We start from the raw sequence: 26,452 nt of genomic DNA, 5'->3' as shown, positions 1-26,452 counted from the left end.
ACTTCTGGTTCCACATACTCTTCTAGGAGTCTGCCACTTCTGCACAGAGCTTTGTGACATCTTTGATGCAGAAATCAGAGCCAATATGAAAGCCTTCTGGTTTTAGCCTCACCTGAAGTCCCAGCAGATAGCCACTACGTGTCTTCCACACACATATGTGAGTGATTCCAAAGATTCCAACCCCTGCCCACTGAGCTGACCCAGCTGTGGCTGCATGGATCAGATAAGCTGTCCCTGCCAAGCTCTGACCTCGCAGATTAGAGCACAATACATTTTGTTGTTTTAAACCACTTTTTGGGGTGGTTTGTTACAAAGCAATAGAGAACTGGAGCACCACGTACACTCTGGTAGCCCCTTGTCCTACCCTGTTTGCATCCTGCTCCTACTCCTCCAGAAGTAGTACAGGCTGTTTTCTTGCTCTTACAATGCAAACATGAACATTTTTGTATGCCTCATGATACACACATAAGAGTTTCTCTAGGGCAAATAACAGATACATGCATGTTAAACTTTACTATATAATGTAAAGTGACTGGAGATGATTGTTATCAACCGACACTGCCACCATCAATGTACAAGGGTTGCTCCACACACTCTACACTTGGTATTGCCAAACTGGGTGCAAATCAGGTTGCTTCTCAGATTTACCCGCTGAAGCTAAGTCTGCTGAGTTGATCACAACTAATATTTTTTCCAGCTTTCAAAATTTTGTGGCTCTCATTTCTCTCACAGTATTTTTGTGTATATGAGATAATGCCTTAAAAAAATCCTTGGCTGTGCTTCAATGTAGTTTTAGGAAGGGGTTTGAATCATGTATGTGTTGAAGGCATAGTCTTTCACCATGGATTGATTTTTAAGATTTCACCAAGTTTTTTTAAATTTCTAAATGTTGCTTCTGCTTGCTTTAACGTCTGTTTGGTCATCTTTGTTGTTCCTGTTTCTTGCATACTTTTTGATTCCATTTTTTTCTTCTTAAGATGTATCATGTGCAGTTATAATCATGTACAATTTCAATATCTAACATTATCATTTAGGGTCCATATATATTGCTTATGCTGGCTCACTCAAGTGGCTTGTTTCCTTGTGAGTCTGATAATTTTGTGAGCTCATATTTGGTTGAGCTTAATCTGTGACAGTTGAGGTTCTAAATTAGAGTTCAGCAAACTACACCCCAAGGGCCAGGTCCAGTTCACTACCTGATTTTGTAAATGTTTTATTGGACCACTGCCATGCTCACTCATTTATGTATAGTCTATATAGCTGCTTTTGCACAACAGCAGGGTAGTTGCTTCAGACATGGTAAGGTCCTCAAAGTCAAAATAATGACATTCTGGCCCTTTACAGAAAAGTGTGCAAAACTCTGATCTAAATTATGAATGTTTTCTCCAGAGATTTTTATTTGCTTCTGCCAGGACCAGGGAGGGTTCGTGACCTGCAACAACCTTAGCTTCTTTGAGAACTCATGCCACTTCTTGTGAGCCCAGCAATAGATCAGAGGCCTTCAGAGTATCTATTCCACAATACTGCTAGAAGCAGCAATACATTATCTTCTTTGATTATACTGTTCTGATTTCAGGAATGGTATGGATCTTCTTTCATTTAACGGGTCAATCTTTCAACCTAAGAGGCACAAGTCCTGTGGAACTTTTCTTGTATTATTTAATAATTTCCTTACTTCAAGTCTTTTCTCTTAGATTCTTACTATTAAAATGTTAGCCATCCTGCTCTGATTCTCTAATTTTGTCTTTTCTCATTTTCTATTTCTTTGTCTTTTGGTTATACAGTCGACCCTTGAACAACACGGGTTTCAACTGTGTGGGTCCACTTACACGCAGATTTTTTTCAATAAATACATACTATAGTACTACAGGATTTGCAGTTGGTTGTATGCCTAACACCTGTGTTGTTCAAAGGTCAACTGTACTTTCAGGGTGCGTTCCTCAACAATTTTATCTTCCAACCCTTCTAATGAACTGCTTTGGCTATCATTTTCAATTTCCAGAAAATTTGCTCCACATTTTCCTTTTCAAAGCATCCTGTTTTCATTTAATGAATACATCTACTTTCTTTCAAAATATTAATTATATTTGGGGGTACTTTACTGATCACTGCATTGTATCTGCCCCCACCCATCAGATTATATCTGATCTCTTATGTATTAGAAATTTTCCTCAAATATCTGATGATCCTGGTTCTATGTTCATATTTAATAGTAGGCACTAGAAAGCTGAATGGAAACCTCATGACATATATGACTTGGAAATACTGGGACTCACTGAAGAGTGATAAAATGGCAAGTAGTCTTCTTATCAAGGCACAACCAAAAGCGAGTGTCTGGAGATCTTTTCTCTAGGGTCGATTAGTTTCTCCAAAGAGAAAAATCCTGGCAGAGAAGCCTATACCCAGTAGGCAGCATTCTGGGAACATGCTTAGGGCACCCATATTCAATGCAGACTTCCACTTAATCCGTATTTTCAACACTATCTAATCCAAGCCTTCTGTTATCCCTGGTATCCTATAAATCCTATGATCTTCTGGTTTAGTTACTCAAGGTTATTAACCTCTGGCCTCCTGCTTGAAAAGGCTGAAGGATTAAAAGTGGTCACCTGGGGACTTCTCTGGCGGTCCAGTGGTTAAGATTCCGCATTTCCACTGTAGGGGACATGGATGTGATCCCTGGTAGGGAGAACTAAGACTCCGCATGCCGCGGCCAAAAAAAGAAAAAAAAAAAAAAAAAGAAAGAAAGAAACTGGTCACCTGACTTAAGTAAGCATAGAGAAAGATAGTTCAATGATGCTGTCAACAGATTTGCAACCAATCCTTTTTTTATGCCCCAAGTACCATCTCTGAAAATGAGCACTTGGATCCTCCGGGTACTGAACGTTGTTTCTGGACATTGGTATACTGGCTTCTTCTCAATGTACCACCTTTTGCAGGCATTCAGTTTCCTTGGTTCTGGCTCTGTTAAGTCAGTCTTTCTTTACCTGCATTTTGTTTTCCAAAAATTTATTCAACTCTCTTATCCTTTGATTTCTTCTCTCCTGTTTCATTTGTCATTGTGTGGTTACACTTTACTGAGATTTCAGGAGAGAAAGATTTTTAAGGAATAGTCAAACTGCAATATTTGCAAGTCTTCAAACTGAATTGTAAATCATCCTAAAATACTGGGATATGAAAATGTTTTCCATACTCCTCCCTTCCTGAAAGTACTGTAATAAATCTTACCAGAGATTTCTTAACAATGGAACAAACAAACAAAAGGATGACCAAACACTGAAGAAACAGGACTCTGAAATCAAATATATTGGCAGAAAACAGAAATTTGTAATGCAGGTCACATTTTAATATAGTTTTAAAAAACACTTCCAAATATAACTATAATCAGGAAAAATACCTGAAACATGTATCTTAATTAACCATTAGTACATTATTTAAAAGAATTTTTTCTTGAATCCCTGGCTTACTTCACTGGGTTTATAAAGATATAAACCTACTGATTATTCCATCTAAGTATTTTGTACTAAATGTAGTTTTCCCAGCTGATAATTATAAATAAATCTGTTGACAAAATTCATGTTTTAAATAGGGAAAAATGTTTCCCTTAATAAGTTGATAAAGACTGTAAATTGATACTTTAAAACTTCTTATTTACTATAAAGTAACTATTAGTAAAATCCATATCCTTCCCCCAAATTCTGCTTCTCTTCTATTGCAAAAATCTTTATAAAAAATGTACTCTGAGTGCAATAAAATCTCCATATTTAAAAAAAGGCCAACAAATAGACATACCAAAATAATTCATCATGAAATTATAGCAAAGAAATATTTAACAGTATTAGGTTTTGCTAAGGAAAACATTACTGTGGAAGACATCCAAGGAGCCTAAAATGCTTCTGCTGTGGTAGTAACAAGGCAGCACTTCAGGCTGATGCTCACACTATTGTTAAAACAGCCCTTCCCCATTTTACAGTGAAAAACCAGTGCATATTCCTTTATATGCTAAAAACCTGAAGTCTTAAAAAATTATCAATTGCTTTAAAATAATTGTCTAACTCATCTTGAAAACACAGATTGGCTACAATAAATCCATTATTTCACAAAGTAGGTATTTCTAATGACCTAAAAGAAATTGTCTAAAACCCACAGAAGGGTCAGGAAACTATAAATGCAGGTCAGAAAAGAGGGAGAGATGATAGACGCTTTCTGTGGAATGGAAGAGCAACAATTTTAATATCTATTTTGAAATATTGAAACATTTGGGGCTCAATCAGTCTCTGCTACTTTTATAAAACAGTAAACCAAAAATATTAAAACATGAACCTTCTTATTCTCAAAAACAATTTTCTGCTACATACATAAATAAAAAGTGCTTATAACTAATAATATACAACACTAAAAGGATCACAAATGGCCTATGTCTCATTGCCAGCAATGAGAGTGATATATGCTAATGCTGCCATGATATGTACAAAAGACAAAAAAATACCTATATTCACTTATTATTTCCTATAGTTCTAATGTTATCATAATACCACTGAGCATAAAATAATCTTCTTTTGACAGGTAATTAAAAGAAACAGATTATAATATAGAAGAGTAAAATGCAAGAAAATCCTCCTTAGGGGTTTCTGACCATTAAGTGTTTGTAGTAGTTCATAATGAAGTTAAACATGAATAGAACACAATTCTGGGAAAAAAAGAGAGACTTATTTATTTGTTTTATAAAATAAAAGGAGATATCTTAGTCAAGAGGTGACGGCTCTAGGTGTCATCTCAGCCAAGAATAAATTCATAGTATTTTTTACTCACTCAAATAAGACAGGAAGGGAAATTCTAATTCCTGCTACCTGCCTAGTCACTTCAAAAATTCTTCTTAAGGAAGATAAAAATATCTTGGTTTTTGGTTACTCTTTAAAGTAAAAACTTCCAGATGCCCTGGAAGCAATGAGTTCAATTTGGTGTCTTCTTGTGTTCCAGTAAGAAAGAACAATCAGTTTAAACTGAGATCTCAGCTTTCAAATGCTGTGACCAATTATTTGTGAGTTATAATCTGCAGGTTCCATTTTTAAAATATGTGGGATGACACTGTCAATTCGCACATTGCCAATGAGACCTTTGAAAAACAATTCTTCGGTGATAGTAGCGTTCATCAACCTCAAAGCTGGCAATCTGAGTAGTAGTCTGGACAACCTCAAAAGACAAAAGGAAGGGGGAACAAGGCTGTAAATCAAAGAGTGATTTAGTAGAAAGATATAAGTAATTTCTGCATGAATACTGTCTGTGGCCTAATTTAATAAAGATCTAGTTTTCAGAACTTAAAATAAAACCTTTAGGGCTTCCCTGGTGGCACAGTGGTTGAGAGCCCGCCTGCCGATGCAGGGGACACGGGTTCGTGCCCCGGTCCGGGAAGATCCCACATGCCGCAGAGCGGCTAGGCCCATGAGCCATGGCCGCTGAGCCTGCGCGTCTGCAGCCTGTGCGTCTGGAGCCTGTGCTCCGCAGCAGGAGAGGCCACAACAGTGAGAGGCCCGCGTACCGCAAAAATAAATAAATAAATCCTTTAGTATTCTCAAGCCTTAGAGTGTATGACAATCACCTGGATATATATGCAGTCTGTCAGACTTCATTGGAAAGCCTTGCTCTTAACTGCTATGCTGTGCTACCTCCAGTTGGTTTTACGGACCATGGAACTAAGTTATTAAACTGTGGATCAAGTTATAAATTTAACAGCTTAGGAACTCATTCGAGGTTATGAGAACAGCAATGTTTTATGTTATCACGATACATGAGGCTCAATGATTACAGTTTTCTTGGTTTTGCTTTTCAAAAAAGTACTGGGAATAGTAAAATAGGCAATAGTTGTTATTACTGGGAAGAGCATAAATTATGGAATCAAAACCATTAGATCCAAATCCTGATTCAATTACCCCTTAGCTATGTGAATGCATGTAAGCCATCACTCCCTGTCTCTTTCACAGTGCTGTGACAATCAACAAAATGATCCTTGCCAGTTTCTGTGCTAGTGAGGTTCTTAAAGGCAGGACAATGTCTTGCGTGAAAGTACATTATAAGCTGAAAACTGCTATCTAAAAATAATGTATTATTTTAAAATAACTAGGAATGTAAGAAACTAAGAAAGAGTTCCAGAGGTCCAAGAACCTGGAACCTAATCGAACAGAGATCAGCAAGCAGCTGTTATGTCAAAAAGGAGGAACATTTTAAATACTGTATTTATTTGTATAATGAGGTATAAGACAACTTTTGAAACTTTAAAAAATTGAAAAAAAAGTCATAACAAAACCAACACCAAAAGAACCACCTTTCTGAAAAGTTGGTGGCACATTTATCCTTCCTCTTTTCTAAGGCCTTCGACTCTTAACACTTGAGAACAAGTGAAACCAGCAGCCTCAGAATTAAGTAACCTTTCTGTAGCCATGCACTCCACTGCTCAAACTACTCATTTCCTGTCTGTTCCCACCAGCTGAGCTATATACACAGAATTGGTAGGAGGCGGCATAGGAAAACTGGTTAGATAAACTACAGCTGATTTTCATGATGGATCTGACTTATAAACATGTTATTTAACATATGTAAAATATTATTATATGTAAAATATAATAAGTTATGAAGTTTGAAGTATGTTAAATTAATAATACTAGTAAACACATTTATATAGCCCTTACTTTGTAAAAGGCGCTACTCTAAGCTCTTTGACTATATATTAACTGACTTAATCCTTATACTAATTATAAAAGGTGGGTACCATTATCTGCATTTTACAGGTAAAGAAACTGAAACAGAAGTTAAATAACTTGCCCAAAGCCATACTGCTAGTAAGTGACAGGGTTGGGCGTCAAACCCACGTACTCTGGCTCCGATGCCAAATGCTTAGTTACTCAAAAATTGAGTTTATTTAAAAAGTGATTTTTTTTCTGAAAGAACAATGGTAAATACCTTGTTAGAAATATCATAAGCCAAATTCCAAAATTAATTATCAAATAGTCTAATGGTGTTTTATTATTCATCATTTTTCATCCCTTTTACTAATAAAATCCATTATTTCAACTGAAGAAAGAGTTTGGGTGTGAGAGTCAGACTACCTGGCTCTGCTGTTTATTGTGTGACTTTGAGCGAGTTACTTAACCTCTCTGTGCTAAAGTCTCCTTACATAAAATATTACATGTAAAGTACTTGCAACACTACACTACCACTTTTAATAGCATTAACTATTTCAAAGGTCAAAGTTGACTAAATTTAATTACACTTGGAATGGAAAATAATGAAATAAGATTCACAAAAAATTTTAAGATGAATTTAATTAAACAGTATTTAACTTCTAGATACCTGTAGGTGTCATCTGGATATGTTTTGGTTATATAATCTTGGAATTCCACATAAGCCTTTTCCTGAAATTTCTCAATCTGTTGCATGTTTTCTAGGCCTGGATGATCTGAAACATTAAGGAATATATTGTTACTTTAGTTCTGAATACTCATTTAATAAGGCACCAAGTGGAGATGGAAGGGGGTGGGAAAAATAATTCAGTCAAAAAAAAAGCCCCATCATATGTGTGGCTCTTTCATTCCACAAATAATATATTTAATAACCCAACCACTAAACACCAGGCATTGTACTTTAAACCCTTAAAACTATTTTATCTCATACATGTATCCTAACATCTAATAAAAACTGAAACCACTGGGTTCAAATAAAATAAATAGGTTTTTCTATTCCAAAAGTGGTGGAAGGGATTTTGATCAGTTTGCTTTCAACAGAAACAAAAAAATGACTTAGCTTAGTTAAAAGTATTTTTTTTTAACATCTTTACTGGAGTATAATTGCTTTACAATGGTGTGTCAGTTTCTGCTTTATATAACAAAGTAAATCAGCTATACATATACATATATCCCCATATCCCCTCCCTCCTGCGTCTCCCTCTCACCCTCCCTATCCCACCCCTCTAGGTGGTCACAAAGCACCGAGCTGATCTCCCTGTGCTATGTGGCTGCTTCCCACTAGCCATCTATTTTACATTTGGTAGTGTATATAAGTCCATGCCACTCTCTCACTTCGTCCCAGCTTACCCTGTGCCCTCCCCATGTCCTCAAGTCCATTCTCTATGTCTGCGTCTTTATTCCTGTCCTGCCCGTAGGTTCTTCAGAACCATTTTTTTTTTAGATTCCATATATATGTGTTAGCATACAGTATTGAAAGTATTTTTAACCAATGAAATATCTGCAGATTATATTCTTTAAAATTTTTAAAATTAAAATAATATATATTTTAACTGAAGTATAATTGACATACATCATATCTGTTTAAGGTATACAAGATAATGATTTGACATTTGTATACACTGCAAAATGATCACCACAATAAGTCTAGTTACCATCTGTTACATTCAAAGTTGCAAAACATTTTTTTCTTATGACGAGAACTTTTAAGATTTACTTTCTAGCAACTTTCAAGTTTATAATATAGTGACTATTGTCACCAAGCTGTAAATTACATCACTGTGACTTATTTATTTTATAACTAGAAGTTTGTACCTCTTGATCCTCCTTCACCCATTTCACCCACCCCTCATGAAGATTATATTCTATATTTTTTTAGTAAGAAAACCTTCTTTTCACCATGGTTAGGTTAAAAAAATACTTATAAAATTATGAAACTCTGCACATCATCTCTATCAAAAGAATATACCAACATGAAATAATCTATATAAATATTTCACTAAAATGGAAATGTTAAAAGAATTTCATAAAACTTATGACTAAATTATGGAAAGTGCTGCCCTGACTGAAGAGAATAAAAAAAGTAGCAAATAGAAATAGAATACTTAGTAAAACAAAATTACATTATAATTCTATTGTTGAATCTATGTTCTTTCAATTTTAAGGAAAATGAAAGTGGCAAATTGGTTGTGATAAAAATGGTGATACATGTTATTAACTTACCTGAACATTAAGAGAAATAGTACAAAAAAGCTTTAATTATCTTACTGATATCATTGAAGGTAAGAAGCAGGTTTCCTCAGATAATTTTATCATACACAGTAACAGAAATACATACCAAAATGAAAAACTACAGAGCCTAAGAGAACAGCCAATTTTTCGTATTCTAAAATTGATTGTTAGCTTTACTGTCATTTTACTATACATGAAAACTAGAAACTGGCAGAAAGATAAGAGATCCATTTTTCTATTTGCTGGAAACTCTAATAAGATGTTTGGAAATTTAACCCATTAACAAAGCAATCCTCACCTCTCTTTTTGCCTTTTAATGATGCCTAGCAAAATATATCTAAACATTCAAGTGTTGAACAAGACTGAAAGTCTATGATGTCATTTCACTGATTTCTTCAGTTTTCCTTTTCATACCCAGATGTCTAACATCCATAAATTTCACCAATTTAAAGTATACAATTCAATAGTTCTTTTAATATATTCACAGAGCTGTGCAACCATCACCGCAATCTAATTTTAGAACATTTTTGTTCACCCCAAAAGAAACTGTACCCATTAGCAGTCACTCTCCACTCTCCCCTCTCCTTAGTCCCTGGTAGCCACTAATCTCTCTACAGATTTGCCTATTCTAGACACTTCAGCTAAACGGAATCATATAATATGTGGTCTTTTGTGACGGGTTTCTTTCACTTGCATACTGTTTTCAAGGTTCATCCATGGTGGCATGTATCAGAATTTCATTACTTTTTATGGCTGAATGATATTCCATTGTATCTATATATTATATTTTGTTTATTCATTCGTTTGATGGACACTTGGGTTGTTTCCACTTTGCATCAATGTACAGTCCCAAGCAATGTATGAGGGTTCTAATTTCTCCACATCCTCAAACACTGTATTTTAAAGAAGAAGTAAATGTTTACATACCTGGACTGAAGAGTACTATTGCCTTCAGGTAGGCATATTCATATCCATCAATGCAGAGTTTTACCATGCTGTTACAAAACTCCTGTAGTTTGAAGATGTGTTCCATCAATAATTTTCTTCTTTCTGTTGACATTTTATCTTTAATTAAAAACAAAGAAACAAACAAAAGCTTCCAATTTTCAGCAAAAATGCATGACTATTTTTATCCAATATATTTCTTTCTAATTTCCAGCTCTGTATATAACCAATTTTTAAAATGTTTAAAATTCAGTATCTCTGCAAGTTTAAATGAAACTAATTAATGATCTTCAGACGTTGTTCAAAAAAAACAAAACAGGCTGTTAATATAAAATACCCTAAATGTAATGTTTCCTTTCAAGATATACCTTTGAAAAGATAAGCTATAAAGACTAAAAAACTGGCCAACCAACCAAAGTACAGAAGACTCAGATTTTGGTAACAGGATTTTATTTAAGCTTATATATTGGTTGAAATAAATAAGCAAAACCATCTAGATTTTTAAGTTACCCATACTACTACAACAAAAACAAATAGCAAAAAATACTGCCAAGATCAAAGAAAATCTGAGTAAAATAAAATTTTATAACTTTTAAAATTTATTGTGTTTATATAGTACTGCCTTCTGGTAGATCTACTGTTGATGAGATTTTAAGGTTATTTCTCTGCCCTTAAATAAGAGAAGGAAGCAGATATTTTAAAAATAATGTAAAACAATGGGAAATGGAATATGCAAAGGAAGTAAATGTAATTCTCAACTTATAAATTATTCCTGAACTCAAAAAAGTAGTTCTTCCCACTTGAGGATGGGGCACCTTCTTGGTTAGTCACAAGCCATTCTGAAGCTAAACATTTATAAATCAGTGCCTGCCTGCCTGTCTCTGCAAATGAATGGGAGTTGTAATCACCTTGGCATCAAGAAAAGGAAAAAGACTTAGGATTGTTCTGTGACTCTTTAGTACCGTTTAAGTGAGAGAATACATCCTGATGAATTGATTAAAAAAAAAAGTTTAGCCTATCTTGGGATTCAAAGGGCTACAATGAAGAAAGGCAGTTTAAAAACTGGTGGGGGGACTTCCCTGGTGGTGCAGTGGTTAAGAATCCGCCAGCCAATGCAGGGGACACTGGTTTGATCCCTGGTCCGGGAAGATCCCACATGCCGCGGAGCAACTAAGCCCGTGCACCACAACTACTGAGCCTGTGCTCTAGAGCCCACAAGCCACAACTACTGAGCCTGCCTGCCTAGAGCCCGTGCTCCGCAACAAGAGAAGCCACCGCAATGAGAAGAGTGTGCACCGCAACAAAGAGTAGCCCCTGCTCGCCGCAACAAGAGAAAGCCCATGCACAGCAACGAAGACCCAACACAGCACCCCCACCAAAAAAAAAAAAACTGGTGGGAAGTACACATTTATAAATATTTGATCATCTCTATATAAACTTACCCTGGATTCTTTGGAATGTATATCCAAGTACAAAAAATTCTCGAGGCCTGATCAGAAATAGCACTTAAATACGCTTGTTTCAGTTTTGTTGTGCTCTCATTTAAAACTATTTTGGGGTGATTAATGAATGAGTTTATCAAAATGTAAAAATTATCTAAAGTAAAAAGAATGTTGGTATCTTTTAATACCTAATTTTAAACATAATACTATAAAACTGATGCCCCCCCTTATATCCTAGCAAAGGAAATAAGTAAGGTGCTTTTTACCTTGTTGAAGGCTACTGTGAAGACAATTGACAAATGTCGCTAATATAGTTGCTACGTTCATCACTTGCCAGCACTGGGCAAGACCAAGAGTAAAAAGTTCATTCCAGTAGGCTTTCACCAATAATATACTGTTTTCTTGCCTATAAAAACAAAATAAACAAATATCAAATATTAAAATACATTTTATAAAACTTTACAACTGACTCATATATTTAAAAATACAATGTTACTGAACTAAAATTATTCTAAATGGCCAACCGGGAATGGACTTGATCAATTCTTTATTTTGTGTACCTGACTTTAGTTGATAAGGTTTAGAAATTTAATTTGCTAGTTCATTAATCAATCAGCCAGTTTATAAGAACAGTTGCAAGTAGTATTTCAAACTAAATGTTGGGGCTTTAAGCCCACATTTCATGGAAACAGATGGAGTAAAGGTGTTTAAAAAAAAATTAAAAGCAAAAGCATACATTTAAAAACCTTCTTAAAAAGGGCAGTTAGAATTATCTGATGATAGATAACCAACCAATTTCCTGGGAGAATTGGTTTATTCTATGTTTCAGATGATATATAAGTATCCCATAAATGAGACACCAAAGATTTTGCTAGGAGTAGCGAAGATAAGAAAGGTCAGAAGGCTTTTCCTGAGTTTCTGAATAAAAAAATCTCAGCAGCTTGAGCAAGTAAAACAAGTACTGGAATAGGAGTCAAATCACCATGGTTATAAAGCCTAGATCCACTGACTGAAATTAGGCAAATAAGAGTCCTGGGTCTCAGCTGCTTAACTATATAAAATACAGAGACACTATATGCCCTATATCTTGCTCAAAGAGTTGTTATGAGACACAAATATAAGAATTATGTGAATAGGCCATAACAATAAAGTATATGCCAGGTACTGTTCTAGGCACTGGAGAAAAAGCAATAAACAAGATGAATAAAGTCTGCCTTCATGAAACAGAAGGGAAACATAATAAAAAAAAAATCACTTCAAATATTTTATATAAATATTATACACACACATATATATGCGGTTATACAAACATTAGTTTTGGTAATGAAAATTCTACATTACTATAAAGTAGGATGATGCATTGGAAAATGGGGTGGGAGTAGAGAGAAGGCCTTTCTGAGGGGCTGACATCTAAGTAGAGAAAGATGGGAAAGAACTTAAACACAAACAAAAAAACCCTAGAGAACTAGTATTCCAGGAAGAGGGAAGAACAATAGTAAACTTGTTGAGGTGATAACCAGCATGTAGTAGGTGTTCAATAAAAACTGATGACTGAATTACTAAATGCTGCCCTCCCTTCTTGGAATGTGCTTTCCCCAATTTGTTTTACTGGCTAATTCCTATTTATCCCTCAAAATATAACTCAGAGCTCACTTTTTTTTTTTTGCTGTGCTGCACAGCATGTGGGATGTGAATTCTCCAATCAGGGATTCAAACTGTGCCCCCTGCAATGGAAGCGCAGAGCCTTAACCACTGGTCTGCCAGGGAAGTCCCAGAGCTCACTTTTTAACTGAAACATTCTCTTACCACATTCTTCTCCCCAAGATAGTTAATTACACCCCTTCAGTGCCATAAATATACTTATATTTTATACTTATTTCATGGTATTCTAATTTATTGGTTTAGGAATCTGTCTCCTATACTAGATTAAAACCTCATTGAATGCACAGACTCCTTTATTCATTTCTGTATCTCAGTGAACAGCACAGAAGACAGAATATAAAATGAATCTGCAAATGATTTCTGATTGTGGGGGATACAGAATAGGCAGAAGTGAGAACTCACAACCATTTTCCATTTAAGTAATCTTTAAACCAAGAACTATATACTTTATTATAAACAAGGTAACAAAAGAATGAGATTTCTTTTCCCTTTCTCTAAAGAGATTTAAGGTGCTAAGAACATCTTATAGGAAATATGTACATCCTGATAAAAGGCACTTAAACTTTTTTCTTAATAAATCTTTAAAATTAGGATAATCGATAGGATAATCAGCATGTTTAACATAAATCTTTCATCAAGTTAAGAACCATAGCCACCTTTACAACATTACATTTTATTTAAGAATTGAATATATTCAAACAAATGCTAATACTGTCAACTTCAGAGTACAGAAAGTAATTTCTTTCACTGGGAATTATTCAGGTGAAATTTTATCTCCAAGCTGATCTCTCATTTCCATTCAGTATCTGAGAAGAATTACTTGCCATAAGAAATTGGCTATCAAAATCTATTTGAAAGTAAAGTTTAAATGAAGAGAAAATCAGTATTTTTAAATCTCCATATAGGGCTTCCCTGGTGGCACAGTGGTTAAGAATCCACCTGCCAATGTAGGGGACATGGGTTTGAGCCCTGGTCAGGGAAGATCCCATATGCCACAGAGCAACTAAGCCCATGTGCCACAACTACTGAGCCTGTCTGTGCTCTAGAGCCCGCAAGCCACAACTACTGAAGCCTGCATGTCACAACTACTGAAGCCCACGCTCCGCAACAAAGAGTAGCCCCTGCCCCCCACAACTAGAGAAAGCCTGTGTGCAGCAACAAAGATCCAACACAGCCAAAAATAAATTTTAAAAAAATCTCCATATAAAAATGATTAAAATTTCAATCTTGGAAATTCCCTGGTGGTCCAGTGGTTAGGACTCCGTGCTCTCACTACCAAGGACCCGAGTTCAATCCCTGGTCAGGGAACTAAGATCCTGCAAGGTGCATGACCAAAAAAAAAAAAAAAGAATAAAAGAAAAAGATTCAATTTCAAACTAAATCAAATGAAATAAAAGATAACAAGATATTACTTTCATTTATCAGAAAAGATGGATAAAATCCAGTATTGAGGAGGGTGTGAGGAAATAAGCATTCATTCTCATTCATTGCTTGTATGAGCATAAACTGACTGAATAGTTTTCTGGAGGACAATTTGGTAGTACCTGCCAAAAAACTATAATGTATATACCCTCTTAGACTCAACAATTCCACTTGTAAGAAGCTATTTTGTAGAAATACTAACACAAGTAGGAAAATATATATATATACAATGCTACAACGCTTACTGTAGCTTTGGATATAACATGACCACCAGAAAACACTAGCCAACAACCCAAATGTTTACTAATAAGGGATAAGTAAACTATAATAAATCCATAAAATGGAATACTTAGGTAGCCATTAAGAAGAGTAGGAGAATACACATGCTGATATAAGACGTCCATTATATAAGTGTAAAAAGAAAGGCAAAGAATAAGATGTATAAGTGTTTGTGTATTTGATTGAATGTGGCATGGAAAAGATCTGGTAGGAAACCAAACTTTAACAGTGGGGTTAGTTACCTCTGGAGAGTAAAGTTTTACTTTATATTGCTATACGTAAGTATTACTTTAACATTTTACAAACATGAGGAAAAGGTTAAAAGCAAACATGATGGAAAAGTCTGAAGTAATTCGGTTTTTACCTTAACCGCTGATTCTGAAGTTTAAAAGAGGAAACAGCTAACCAAGGTAATCAACCAGTGAACAAAGAACAGGGAAAAGAACAGAGCCAACTGATTAAAAAAGTCAAAGTTTTTAATGGCCTGTGCTACAGCTCTTAGTAAGAAAATATGTTGGCATTGTTGAGGAAGACTCAGAGAAAACGTTAAGGAGTATCAGTGCAAAGGATGAGTACCCCTAAGGAAAAAAGATGAAAAGTGGCAATTGAGGAATTAACCACCAGATTATTTTGTTTCCAAAGGAAAAGTGAAAGAGTTAAACGCAGAGATCAATTATAAAAAGCTATCTATTTACATTTTTTTAAGATTTTTTTTTTGATGTGGACCATTTTTAAAGTCTTTATTGAATTTGTTACAGTATTGCTTCTGTTCTATGTTGTAGTTTTTTGGCCACGAGGCATGTGCGATCTTAGCTCCCAGCCCAGGGATCAAACCCGCACCTCCCTGCATTGGAAGACAAAGTCTTAACCACTGGACCTCCAGGGAAGTCCCTCTATTTACACTTTTTATCCAAAACATAAAATCCTTGTAGTACAGTTAGCTACATTGTTCAAGTATGTTTCTTCAAAGTTCATTCAGAAAGAAAAACAGCAAGTCTCCTTTAGAAAGAAGGTTCCTAAGAGTATGAAGGAAAGTGAGCATTTACTATCTACTTTGTCAGCAGCACTGCGTTGAAGAAGTTTACACCGATCAGCTCAAGTAGCATGAAGCATTTCTGCTAATTTACAGATGTAGAAGTGGAGCCTCAGTTAAATAACAGAGCTAGCAAACGAATAAATCCAGAATTTGAACCAAGGTGGTCAAAGTCTACGCTTTTTTAAAATAAATCATTACAAATTTTAGGAAGTAAAATGCTAAAGTCACATTTCTCAGCAGAGACCTCCTCCATTCAAGGCTAATATCTGTGGTGTAAGGGCATGTGTGCTGCCAGTTTTTTCTTGTTAGGGAAAACAAACAAATGACTATTGTAGTCACATTATACCACCTATTTTCAAAACACCTTTCCTTTGAGAAGCAAAAAGAGCTGGGTAGAGGAGGCAGTCAGGTGCAACGCAAGTGTTAATAAATAAAATAAGTTGCATAACAGTAAACATAACTTCTTTCACAAATAGATATAGGTATTTTCCTCTAACAATTGTACTACATTGTTAATGTTCATTAAAATATGTATGTAGTACTCATAATCAGAGATCAGATCATCGTTTATACTATTTATTTTGATAAAGGAATATGAGTTTTGAACTCACCTATACCTGGGGATAACCTAACCATTTGGCTTTATATAAGCAAGGCATTATACTTCACCTGGTAGCATCTGTTTTTTCCTTAGGGAAAAGTAGTGATATGGCAAGAGAACTGGTTTCAAACCCACAGTTATAGTAAACATTACTCTGTTTCAGTGGGATTTTAAAAGAGTCAACTTTAAGGGTTAGCATTTAATGGAAGGTTTTTAAATTATTCAGTAAAGTCTCCTGTAGCAAATGGTGATAGCTTGGAACTTTTGGTTACAAGAATCTAGTTAAAGAGGACTGCTGCCTTTACTCCAGACAAATCATGTCCAGTGCCCCTCCCCCCAAATGAATCTATTACTGTAGTCACTTACCTAAATTATGCAGATAGAACTGAAAAACAACTGAATTCCTGTAAGTATTGAAACTACAAATCTTAAACAGAAAAGTAACATCCTTGTAAAACAGAGGAAGATTGTAAAATACAAATAGTATTAACTACCCACTGTATAAGAGTCTTTAAACTACTGTTCCCCTCCATTAAATTGACCAAAACAAACTTGACTTTTAGAAAATGAGTAACGTTGCTTTGTTTCTCTCTGTAAAATTAGGGCTTTGTTTCCAAGTTTTGTATCTAGAGATAAAAATGCAAGCAATGCCAGTTTCTAGGAGACTCAGAATAGCTTTTATTACAGCATAAAAGAATTTCCCATCATTAGTACTTAGTTGTCATCCATCTGATTAATTCAAACTATAAATTATCTAGATAGTGATAATAAATAAGAGTTTACGTAGCAATTAATGACTTCAAATGCTACACAATAGTTAATTCTAATTGCAAAGAGTTCTGTGGCAGTTATATTGAAACTGATTTTTCAATACAGATGACAGGGAATTGTGGCTGCCACTATAAAATTATATTATAACTGGAAACTCCAGGCTTCATTTCTGGTTTCTCCAACATTCGGACTATTTCTATAGGATAATCACACTCAATTTAACAGACATACTTAAGATCAATGGTGTTATAACCAACTCAAGGAATTCAAATCACTCCCTGCTACATCTTTCCTTTTGTTTTTTACTATAATAATTGATAGCCTATTATGAAAAATATCACCAGGTTACTTTTCAAGGCATATGTATGCCAGTTACAAGCTTAAGAAATCACGTTTAATGCTTTAAAATAAATAAACTGTTAACATGTAAATTTACATTGTATTTTAATTTTTTCTTAAGCAGACTGGAGAAATCCTAAAAGTTAAATGTTATTTTGAGAGAGAGGGCTATCAATCATTTTAAATTGAAGGTTAACCATTCTAAATCAGGCTTTTAGTCTATGCAACTATATCATTTAAGTACATGATTTAATGCATGGTACATCCAACACTGATTAATAAGTCAAATTATAGTGGGGTTCTATATATGCCTTTTACAGTCATGATTCAGATATGTTTTTTAGTTATATTCAAAATATTCTCTAAGGATAAAGAATGAGCAGTTATTATTCCTATTTGGCGAATGGGAAAACAGATGTACAGGATATGAAACTGAACTGTTTATGAAATCATATTGTAGAGTAAGGTCCTACAACTCAAACAATACTTTTCTAACTATGGGCTTAACTTTTTCCATGGTCTCTTTGCTTCTTCATCCCAGTTACTTTAAAGCAATATAAGTAAATCTGGCAAACTTTAGATAAAGCTCGGGTTTCTTACAGTAGACCATTTTCCATTACCATCTAATTCAAACAGAGTACAGATGTGCCCTTTAGTGGCAAACCAAATTTCCAAATCATCACAGTGGTGGTATGGGATAATTTACATTTTCTTACCCTTTTTGTTGGGCAACCACATGATTCTATTTTCAAACATATTCAGTGTATACAAGTTTCAGCACCTTATTAACAAGCCTGAGGTGACACTGAAACAGTGGTGGTGGAGGGAAACAACAACCCCAAGACATCCCTAGAGCCTCCCTAATTTAAGCCAATCAAAGATGGCCTATTACAGGGCTTCCCTGGTGGCACAGTGGTTGAGAGTCCGCCTGCCGATGCAGGGGACACAGGTTCGTGCCCCGGTTTGGGAGGATCCCACATGCCGCGGAGCAGCTGGGCCTGTGAGCCATGGCCGCTGAGCCTGCGCATCCCAAGCCTGTGCTCCACAACGGGAGAGGCCACAACAGTGAGAGGCCCGCGTACCGCAAAAAAAAAAAAAAAAAAAAAAAAAAAAAAAAAAAAGATGGCCTATTACAAATGCTGGCCATGATTTATCAGCTCTACTGCATTTACTTCATTCAAATTATTAACTTAGTCAAATTATGAAGTTCAGATAATCTTCCACATAAAAATAATATACAGTAAATACCACCTGCCATGATTCATCATATAAATGACAAAATTTCAAGTTATAATGTTATATAATTTCCCCCCCCTTTAATCAAATCCTCCCAAAATAAAAGTTCTTGCCTAATGTACATCTGTAATAGAAAATCACACTTATATTCAAGGACTTCAAGACACTTACCCTAGAGCCTGGAAGGAAGGAATCGAAAGTGCCCAGTGCATTGATAAGAACAGCAGTCTGGAGGCAGACTCCCCAATGTAGTGCACATTCAGGTACTCAGGCATAGGAGATGGCATGGTGAGCTAGTGCGAACAGGGACTGAGGTAAGTTATCTTACGTCGGACAATTCTAAATCATCATTTCTTTGAAAAACTTAAATGTAAACATATCAAATAACTAATATATTAACCCAAAGGCAAATCTTGAAATAATCCAAGTCACTAGATTTTACAGCTAAAAATAGGATTTAGAATAAATGAGAAGACCACAGTTTCTAACAAAGCAAATTCAGATAAAGCAGAATTCCACTTAACAAATACCAACCATGACATCTGGTTGTTTTTTAAAAATTATTTTTTGTCTTGGTCTAACAACATGTCTTTTCCTTCCCTCCCTTCATTAACAGTGATATACAACAAATTCAGTTTAAGGAGCAATCCTTTATGTTAAATGTCCCTTTCATTTAGGCTACAGGGATAACAAATTCAAATGCTTACAGGGTCAGGAGAATAATGAGTGAAGTGAGCCTGCTGATGCCATTTGGAAAGTGCATATTCCCAGATAAAGGGCATGACTGTGACTTGAATTCAACACACTGAAAACTTATGGGAATTTGGGCTCAGTACTACCAGCTCTTTCAATTTTTCAAAGAGCAGCTTCTTTGTAAAATCTCCCCATTTAATCTACAGGTAAAACAAAATGTGTCTGTGGCCATAATGCTCACAGGCTATCTATCAGTCTGTACTGCAGACCGTAGGTAATTATTTTAAATGTGTTGGAAATAAATATCCTACATCAAAATACTTCTAAAAGCATTTTTGAAAATCTTGTTAAAGAGAACTTTTATTGCTATAAATGAAATGTAATTTCATCCATAAGAAACTTTTTTTCTATTTTAAAATTATTAAAATGATCAATAATATCAAGCATAGGTGATGATACAGGGAAACACATACTTCTGAGTATTGGTAAAGTGAAGGGCAATTTGGCTGTATCTATCAAAATTTTAAAATTGAGTTTATCCTATGACCTAACCGTGCCACTTCTAAATCTCTATTCCAAAAAGATACTTGCATACATCCACAAAAAAGCACATATAAGGATGTCCATTTCAGCACCACTCTTAACAGAGAAATTAAATGCTGGCAATAACCCAATCTTCTATCTCTAAGAAAAAGAATAATCCATGCTATAAGGTACCCTGTAGGCATTAAAATTAGTAAGATAAACTGAGATAGCACAGGAAAAACATTTCACAGACACCTATGTAGAAAAAAACAGCAAAATAATATGTAGATGACCCAATTTATGTTAAGAAGAGAGTATGTGTATATACATATACATTTAATATGTATTATATTATATATATGTGACAGGAGGAGATACACCACACAGTTAACAGTGGCTACCTCTATGGTGGGATGGGTGGATACGTCCATATGTATTTTTCTGGGGAAGGCATATATAGCTTTTATCAGATTCTCAAAGGTGTCTACGATGCCAAACAGATCAAAGGTTTTCATCAAAATGATATCAAAGTTCTCTGGAAATGTTATATAAAAATGCAAAAAATATTAACTTCCTTTGTTCAATATTAGCCATAAATGGTTTATCTACTTATAAATGGTGTCAAGTAATAAAACAACAGGGCAACTGACAGTTGAAATTCCATGTGTGAAAAGATAATTTTTTAAATGTTTAAGAAATGTTTACTGGAGCAGTAAATTAAAATAACATTACTTAAGACAATGCTTAAAAGAACTGTAGGTAAGCAGATATTAAGCATGATAAATATAATTATTAGGATGCAACGGTTTCTGCACATAAGTATATGAAAAACAAATTGGGAACTATCATACATTTTCAGGACTGTCTAAGGTGAGTAGGGGAAGAAAAGCCTGAAAAGTCGGGGATTACCAAAGATTACTAGTTTTAAGCGGGGGAGGAATAAGATACAAAAACAAGATTACCCTTTGCTAAGTAGTTTAAAATCACTTTTAAACAAATGAAATACTTATAATATGTAAAAACTGGATATAAGGGCTAAAAGTACAGATGCACCCTGATTTACACAACAGTGGTGACAACGTTGCAAAGTCTCTGTTGCTCTATCATAAAACTGAAACCACTTGCAATATATACTAGAAGAATTCATTATTCAAGACTGCCATGTTGTATTATTTTATATAGAGAGGAAATGGCTTGTAATTTATCTATTTTACATACTTAATTTTCTTAAAGCAAGATATACCTCTAGCAATATCAATCAGAAAGCCAATGCTAGCTGAAGAAACAATTCATTCAACAGGTCTTTTCGACTGAAAAGACAAAGATTTCTTCCTCTGTACAGAGAAGGTAAATTTCTACTACAAAGGTGTTAAAGTTTCCCAAAAATGCCTGTGGATTTTCAGGTTTATAAATTGAATTAAACACATTTTTCAAATTATGCACATTTATTATATTAAGATGATTTTTAAAAAGAGTGTTGACATGAACTAAACTTGGCTACCTATTTTAGAAGTAATTACTTGCCTGCAATTACCTTTCTAGCAGTTCTGAAAACAGGCTGAATGATACAGCTTCTAAAAAGCTATCTGGGGACTTCCCTGGTGGTGCAGTGGTTAAGAATCCGCCTGCCAGTGCATGGGACAAGGGTTTGAGCCCTGGTCTGGAAGATCCACATGCTGCGGAGCAACTAAGCCCGTGTGCCACAACTACTGAGGCTGTGCTCTAGAGCCTGCAAGCCACAACTACTGAGCTCGCATGCCAAAACTACTGAAGCCCACGCGCCTAGAGCCTGTGCTCCGCAACAAGAGAAACCACTGCAATGAGAAGCCCGTGCACTGCATCGAAGAGTAGCCCCCACTCGCCACAACTAGAGAAAGCCCCCGCGCAGCAACAAAGACCCAAAGCAGCCAAAATAAATAAATAAAAATAAATAAATAAATAAATAAAATAAAAAATCATTTGACTTGAATTAGCAGACCTGGATTCTATAATACTTTCAACTTGTCATTAATTAGCTGTGTGACCCTGGATTACATAGTAATTCAGCAACCATATTATTGCATCTTTCACTGTGATCCACTAAGCTAGGTGTTGTAGTCTCAACAGAGGAAAAAAATGGAAACTGAATGAGCTATAGAGAGGGCCAAGAAAGGGGCAGGCATGTCTGAGAAACGATGGGCAATGGAAAACTACTGAAGAATTTTAGGCAGCACAGAAGCATAACTGGATTGTTTTTTTAACAAATATCACTCTGCTACCAGTGCACAGGACAAGATGAGGAGACTGGAAGCAAAGGTTAATTACTATTAACAGTTTAAGTAAAAAATTTGTAAAGGAATGAAATATGGCAGTAAAAATGAAGAGGAAGCAAGAAATTCAAACAACAGAATGGTTAGGATTCTGTCATGGAATGGAAGGTAGTGAGGTTTGGGGAGAATGATAATGTCTCCCAAACATCAAACATGGTGACTAGAAGGACTGTGATTCTAATATTGAGATAATGAACATCAGAGAGGAACAGTTTTAGAAATACCTACCTCTGTCTCATATGCTTATTTTTAAATGAATTCTATCCACCTTGATTATTTGTATAGGAAATTTTAAAAAATCAAGTGGAATAAAGTATATGAAATCACACCAGAAACTAAAGTTTAATAAAAATGTTAAATATTACTATTGTTCTAGATTCTTCAGAATCAAAATGCAAGTTACATATTAGACTATTTCTTCTTAATGTCTGGAATGCTTTCAATAAGACAACGAAAGCCTCCAAACCTCTTCTCATTTACAAAACGACAATAAAAATCCAAAGCTTCTCAACAGACCGTGGTGAGGCTCAAATGAAAGAATGTGCATGAAAGCAGGTGCAAACTGCACTGTACACAAAAATGCCAGAGAGAAACAAAATGCTAGTTAGTTCAGCAATTGAGAGGACTGAATTTTTGATTATAGATATCAGGGCTTGAAACTCATGACAATAAAATCTCAATGAGAGAACTAATCATGAGAGTACCAGGCTGGGAACTCACTGAAAAGTAAAACTCAAGAGGCTGTAAATAAGAATCAGAGAAGAAAGGAGCTGTCCTTTCCAGGAGAGCAAGAAACTTCATAGTGCTGATTCTGAGGATACCCAGAGTATGGTGGGTCAAAGACAGAATGAAAAAAACCAATTCTAGAAGGGAAAAAAAAGTTCTAATTTCCCCAATTCACCTGTCCAAAACAAATTTTTAAAGAATGACACTGATTATTCCCACTGCCTGTTCTTACAGCCCCCATAAATTTTTTTCTTGTAAAGTGCAAGTAAAACATTTCTAATTTTTTCCATGTAAATTATCTTTGGTGAAATGTTCCATAAAGACTGGTTTCACTGATATGTTTTATTGCCTATATCAAATTACAGAATTATTTAAGTCACTGTGAGGTTTCTCTGGGCCATTTCTACAAGTCAAATTTTACAAGAATAAATTTTATCATATGCAGTTCTAGCCAGTGTTAGATTTATTTTGTGTTCATTATTTCTGCCAGTAGCACACATATCTATTTGATAACTGTGCATATTTTTGTAAGAAATCCATGGAAATTTATAATCTATAGTAAAGTTAAGAGCAACTACCCTCAGGTATTCCAGGACTGCTATGCATTGCTAATTGAAATCTCCTAAGTACTTGCAATCACTTGCATATGATTCGCTGACAGTACTCAGAGCTGGCAGAGCAAAGATAAAGAGTGGTTAAAATGAAGGGATCAAAACAGCAGGGTCTTAATGTAGGGCCTCAATGGTCAGCCTATCTATAGCTGTGGTCCAAATATTATTTGAATGACAAATCAAATGCCAGAAAGTTATTTTCTAATATTCTACATGCATTGTTTCTAGTATTCCACATGTATTGTTTCCATCATAAATTAACATATTTAAGGAAGCAAAAAAGAAATTACAAATATGCCTTCTCCAAGTGGTTAAAGTATAAAAAGTTAAAAAACAGAAGTTAGAATTAAATAATTTTAACCTTAAAATAAAGCTGAGAGCTTCCCTGGTGGCGCAGTGGTTGAGAGTCCGCCTGCCGATGCAGGGGACATGGGTTCGTGCCCCGGTTCGGGAAGATCCCACATGCCACAGAGCAGCTGGGCCCATGGGCCATGGCCGCTGAGCCTGCGCATCCGGAGCCTGTGCTCCGCAGCGGGAGAGGCCACAACAGTGAGAGGCCCGTGTACCGCAAAAAAATAAAATAAAATAAAAAATAATAAAAAAAATAAAGCTGAGAGCTCGCTAATTGGGGCAATATATAATTAATTGTGTTCTTTGTAGTTACTTGGTAAAAGCAGAATATCTGGGTCTTAGATAACTGGTTTACACTAAAGTAGTAGCAGCTAGGCGCTGGATAAACCAGTGGATTCAACACATCACAAATGCCAATACTTAAGTTAAAAATACCACCATCAATAAAACTATATTTAATAGAGTCTAAATGAAAAAAATGTCTAAATGTTCTAAAAGCTAACTTTTATACTCTTAATCACATTATTTGATATAATGACTATGATTTATAAACAGGATGTTTTATTGAGCCATTATTTTATATGTTTTAGCTGCTGTCTCAAATTCTATCAGGGGTATTTCTGACTTTAAAAGCACAACAAATATACTTTGATTTTTGAAAGGACAATTAAAATCAAAATGGTAACCAACATAAAAATTATGAAATATATATATATATACATATATATAGAAATACCCTGAAAGCTACATGTGAATCGCTGAGAAGTGGCCCCTCTTTTTCGATGTAATTTATGCTTGAGTCTCCAGCAATTAGATGTACGTTTCCTTCCATGCCCTCTACTGAGCTCTGACAGGCTGTGCTCTCTCCAGGATTCAATGCTTTTGCAAGAGTGTCAAATGCCCTATAAGGAGACATCAGAAGCTGTGAGCTTGGCCAATCTCCACAATAAAATGAAAATTCTATATAAAATTCTGAAGTTAAGATTTAGGCCTTAAAAATTGTTTAGAAAATAGAACTTTGGTGTATCACTGCGCATTCTATTTCAGTGATGTCTTTGACTCACTCTCTCCAAAAGCAACAAATTAAACTTCAAATATATCGTATGAAAAACTATATTATTATATTAATGTATTTTACCAGAGGATTAAAGTCTTTTAAAAAAACTTATGTAATTTAAGGGGAGAAAAATTCTTATGCTTTGGTATGAAAATATGCTTTTACAAGTTATACGTTTGATACTACAAGGTATCAGCCCATTTATTTTACATACATAAGTTATTTAGAAAACCAAGGGCAAGAACTTATGTTGACTTTATTGTATTCTACACAACACAAAGTTAGGTTTTAATTTTGTTTAAAAATTCAGAGAATACTTTAAAACTTATGGTAACATAGCTATATCTGAACTATAAGAATTTGAGATCAGGATGGCAAATAATATTAGCAAATTAACTAGTCAAAATAGCTCCCCATATTTTACAATGAAATGCCTTCTACAGTTCTTTAAAATCTCATATTTAACAAAGTACTTATTTGAGACTCTTAAATGCAGTTTCTTCAATATTTCAGAAGATGAATAGTGTGAAAAAAGCCTGAAAAAATCTGGTTTCTGCATCCTAAGTATTAATACTAAAAGAAGGAAAAGTAGAATTCTGATACGAGTTTCCTGAAGTGTAAACTTAAAATCGTAATTGATTCCACTAAGTTTTTAAAATCTATTTTCATCACTAGAAATTGGTGGGGAAAATGAACATGACTGTCTAGAAAGACAAATATTTAACTTTAAATACACAAAAGATAAAATCTGGCAACTAAGATATCTGAAAAATCAGACCCAAATTATCATCTTTATTGAAAAAAAAATTCCTGAATTTTATGACTACATTTCTAATCTTATCATATTCACTTATGGCTCACTGTTTACAATGTAACCTGCTGGACATTTTATATTGAATAGAATTTTTCAATTAAAATTTACTGATGCCTTAAGTTTTCTAAGTCTAACAGAAATATGTTTTTTGAAACTTCTATAAATAATATTTAACATAAACATATTTTAAGAAATACTAAAGGACACTTGAGCAAAAGGACACATAATGAAAACAGACCTTACCTTGAAACATCACCATTAGTCTGCATTTCTTGATGAAATTCACACAAAGAGGTATCACCATTGCTTAAGCTTTCAATCATAGACATTTCGTTACTATTTTGAGAAAGATCTTTAGTTTTTCCAAGGTTTGCTAATGACGTAACCACACTTGCCAATGTACTTAAATCTCCCTGACATGATTCAGCCTTTAAAAAAAAAAAAAAAATTAAAATTCTGCAAATTGGTTATCAGTAAACTTTTAAATCTGAAATACCTAATTCTAGAGTATGAAATGCCAAAAGAAAAGTACTCTAAGATAAATGAAATCCAAAAAGTAAAATCAAAGAGCTCTGAGCTTTGAGGTAACTTGAGGAAACTACAAGTTTAAAAATATCAGGTACATTTCCTAGGAAATGTTTATACAAAAGTTACCTTAAACTAAAAA

The 26,452-nt window shown here is 34.7% G+C and overlaps 1 protein-coding gene across 8 annotated transcripts in view; it reads right to left on the bottom strand.

The window, feature by feature from the left end:
- Positions 1-3,321: 3,321 nt before the first annotated feature.
- Positions 3,322-26,452, bottom strand: part of NR2C1 (nuclear receptor subfamily 2 group C member 1) — a 41,407-nt gene continuing 18,276 nt past the window's right edge. For 5 of the 8 annotated variants that reach the window (XM_060164736.1, XM_060164738.1, XM_060164737.1 and 2 more), the window contains 7 exons: positions 26,029-26,213; positions 24,651-24,816; positions 18,871-18,992; positions 11,620-11,759; positions 9,894-10,031; positions 7,345-7,450; positions 3,322-5,190 (listed from right to left, as the gene is read on the bottom strand). In XM_060164736.1, coding sequence (XP_060020719.1) covers positions 5,016-5,190; positions 7,345-7,450; positions 9,894-10,031; positions 11,620-11,759; positions 18,871-18,992; positions 24,651-24,816; positions 26,029-26,213 — 1,032 coding nt within the window. In that variant the 3' untranslated portion in view covers positions 3,322-5,015. The remainder of the gene's footprint in view (positions 5,191-7,344; positions 7,451-9,893; positions 10,032-11,619; positions 11,760-18,870; positions 18,993-24,650; positions 24,817-26,028; positions 26,214-26,452) is intronic. The other 3 variants (XM_060164743.1, XM_060164742.1, XM_060164744.1) reach the window with 3 other exon arrangements.

The sequence above is a fragment of the Lagenorhynchus albirostris genome, chromosome 11 (genome assembly GCF_949774975.1).
Source record: "Lagenorhynchus albirostris chromosome 11, mLagAlb1.1, whole genome shotgun sequence".
NCBI lineage: Eukaryota > Metazoa > Chordata > Mammalia > Artiodactyla > Delphinidae > Lagenorhynchus > Lagenorhynchus albirostris.
The sequence above is the reverse complement of the archived record's forward strand: the minus strand, read 5'-3'. Positions and strand labels throughout refer to the sequence as shown.